We start from the raw sequence: 3,455 nt of genomic DNA on the forward strand, positions 1-3,455 counted from the left end.
ACCAGATACTGAGTACAGTATTCAATATGCAGCAGTGGGAAAACTCAACTACACCATAGACAGTGATGTGACACGGGTCACAGTCATAAACCAGAGTCTTATCAAAGCCAAAGAGTCTGCAATTGAAAATCTCAGTTTGACTGAAAGCAAGTGCAGTGTCCTTTTGGAAAACACCAGTGAAACAACTTTTACTGCACTTTATAAGAAAATACAAGATATGCAGCAAAACTGTCAAATGTACAGACAAGAATTCACTGACCGAATTAAATCTGTGATCCAGTCAGTTAAAGCTTGTGAGAAAGAGTCTAGTGCTCTGATGGATCTTCTACAAGCTCATGATGAGTCTCCATTTAATGAAAAGTGTCTAAAAGAGTGGATCACAGTGAAAGAAAAAGAATTGAACACCATTAATGAGTTCCTTCAGCAGTTAATGTGCCTTGGAGCCGAAGTGAACAGAAGCTTGGACTCATATTTGTCAGATATTCAGGTGGAAAATGTGTTTTGTTACACTTTCAGTTCTCTTGAGCAGCCAGATGAGTTACTTAGTGAGCAAGAAAATGACATGAATCCTCAAATAATGAGAAACCCAAAGAAGACACATGATGCATCTCAGTCATGGCTCACTGGAAGCGTCAGGGAGAAAATGAGAGAACATTTGAAAATATTTAAAGAGCTGATGACGTCACATAGCAATCAAAGCATTAAATTTATGATTTCCATAAAAGACCATGAAAAACATCCAGGTTCCTGTATTCTTGTGTATGAAAATGGATGTAATGAAGCCGTTTGCTTCACTCCTCCATCAAAACCAGACTGTCCAATCACTGAAGATGTCCGAAGTAGGCAAGCCGATCTGAAAGTGTCTTCACCGTGTCCTGCTACAGAGGAGCTCAAAATACTGTACAAAATGAAGGAGGAGAAAGACTGGAGATCTCAAACTGTGTCAAAGGACCAGAATACAGTCACTCTGACTGATCTCAGACCAGATACTGAGTACCAAATTAAATGTGCAGCAGTGGGAAAACTCAACTACACCACTGAATCTGATGTCACCTCAGTTATCGCAAAGGTATGATGCTCATTCAATAATTCAGTTCATTTACATCATTACCCACTGTTATTTAAATGTTTACATTTTAAGGCCCTTCCACATGACTTGTACTGTTCAGCACAAGCAACACAATGCTGATAGTATCTCATTAAAGAACAATTTTACGATGTTGCTAAGTATCAAGGTTGTTGGAAGAACAGTAGGGTTAGCTTTGTATATGTGATATTTATTGTCTACAACATCTTCCCAGCCAACACAACAATTTTTTTTTTTAACACTCTGTAGTATGCATACTGAGAAGTGTTCATTTCATTAAAGTGCCCATATTATGCCATTTTTAAGGTTCCTAATCTTGTTTTTTGGGAGTCTCCCAGGTTTACATGCATGCAAGGTCAAAAAAATGCTTTAGTTTTCTCAAAATATGCATTTATTATAATCTCATTTTCCAATGATTCTTTCAAAGCAGTTCAAAGATTCAGTCTCTAAACCCCTCCTTTCTGTGAGCCTGCTCTGCTCTGATTGGTCAGATGGCCCAGTCTGTTGTGATTGGTCTACCGCATACAGCACGTGGCAGATACATCCATTGCCATAACCACTGATTCTTTGCAGCCTCATCTTTCGGAAGTGAAATAAAATGAATTTACTTTCACAGCATAGGACACTGTTTCTTCTCAACATGAACAAGCTCGAATTACTGACGACTCGTTTAGGCTGGTCAGAGTTGATTCTTACTTTTGGGAGACAACAACTTTATTTATCTTGCACTTTCAGCTTTACAACTTTGCAGATCATTTAGAGTTAGAGAGCCTAGGTGCAACCCATCTGGGCCCCACATGGGTTTGCTTGGCTGGTTTTATTGTTCTTTTAACTATTTTTGAGCTGACATTATTGAGTATGTCACTCATCTTACAAAAACGGTATCGAAAGATCATGCATTCATTTATGTAGCCTAGCACGATAGACTACTGCAGGTGAGCATTTAGAGATTTATTGATACTGACTTTATTTCATAGGTAGCATCCCTGTAGTGTCTTATTATTCTAATTGACTTTATTGATTAATTGTAATAATTTGACCTGAAAGATGATGTATACCTTTTGTAAGGTTAGAAAACTAGCTATTATAAAGGTATAAATGCCCCTGGAAACCAGTTTAGGGGAGCAGATATAGCCCTTTAGTGGAAAAATACATTTCTGTCATGGTCTAAAAAACTAACCACTGCACAGAATGTATAGAATATGGTATTTTGCCCTGTAAGGGCCACCTAATGAAATCCAATAGAATGCATCCTGCATTGTTGTATCTTTTCTTGGTGCTGCTGTGAATAATGCTTAAGTTGCTGCAGTTTAAGTCAGTGGTTCCAGGGTTTACTAATATCTTTCATGAGCCTCATTAATGTTCTTATCATTATGATTGGTAAATTGTCTGACCGGGATATCACATAAATTATGGATCTTGATTTATTCTCAAATTTTCTAAGACAGATAAAACATGTAAATAATTATGCATACTATATAATTTATATTAATCATTGATATTATATATTAATAAATTTGAAGATAATCAATACAAAAATGCTCAAAGCTGAATAAAAGTGTAAAAGGTGCATACCTGGCATCAGAAGGATATATAGTGCTGTGTTGGCATACGCTCCACACTATGGGCTCATCTGGCTACAGAATCACCCATGCTTTTTACAACTTTTCTGAAGCACTTAGACCAAGATAAATATTATCCAAATGGAGGTGTGAAATAACAATTGGATTTTGCTTTAAATTTGCATTAGGATGTTAGACCTGGGGACTTCACAGCATATGCTGTGTGTGAACAGAAGGTGATTTGGATGGAAACCTTGGAAGAGGGCACACAGTAGGCAAATTATCCCTAAACTCTCAAATCTTTATTACAGTTTAGTCTACTTTTGTGGGAATGAGACCATTGTACCAGTCACACTGAGACATTTTAAATGACACCAAACATGAAAATGAAAATTCCTTGCATTCACACAGAACGTCTCGGTTACATATGTAACCCTCGTTCCCTGATAGAGGGAACGGAAAAGTTACGTCACATATGTCAGTTGTCGATGTAATGCTGAATGTGACTGAATGAAAGGGAACGTTGTATGTTACACATAACCATTCTGAGTGAACTGAGTGGAAAGAAGGATGGGTAAAGGGAGGGAAGTCAGGGAGATGTAACAAATGCAAAGGAAGAAGAGATGAAAAAGGAGTTCCCTATCAAATGGGAATGAGACACTGCGTCCCCTAGAGGAAACTTTGGGGAACACCCTCAGCGTTGACGGGTGTCTGAAGTGCATGTGGAAACACGACAATGAACTTCACATTGGCCTATGACGTGCCACTGGTGCGACCATGAGTATAACCGGTCTCCGGTCTCTTCC

General features: G+C 38.2%; 1 protein-coding gene across 1 annotated transcript in view; it reads left to right on the top strand.

Annotated features, from left to right (window-relative positions):
* LOC107693004 (stonustoxin subunit beta-like) overlaps nt 1–1,075 on the top strand; it is a 7,475-nt gene extending 6,400 nt beyond the window's left edge. Inside the window, exon 3 of the mRNA XM_016492250.1 lies at nt 6–1,075. Within this exon, the coding sequence (XP_016347736.1) occupies nt 6–1,075 (1,070 nt within the window). The remainder of the gene's footprint in view (nt 1–5) is intronic.
* The last annotated feature ends 2,380 nt before the right edge of the window (nt 1,076–3,455 follow it).

Source organism: Sinocyclocheilus anshuiensis, unplaced genomic scaffold, assembly GCF_001515605.1.
Source record: "Sinocyclocheilus anshuiensis isolate Anshui unplaced genomic scaffold, SAMN03320099.WGS_v1.1 scaffold1481, whole genome shotgun sequence".
Taxonomy (NCBI): domain Eukaryota; kingdom Metazoa; phylum Chordata; class Actinopteri; order Cypriniformes; family Cyprinidae; genus Sinocyclocheilus; species Sinocyclocheilus anshuiensis.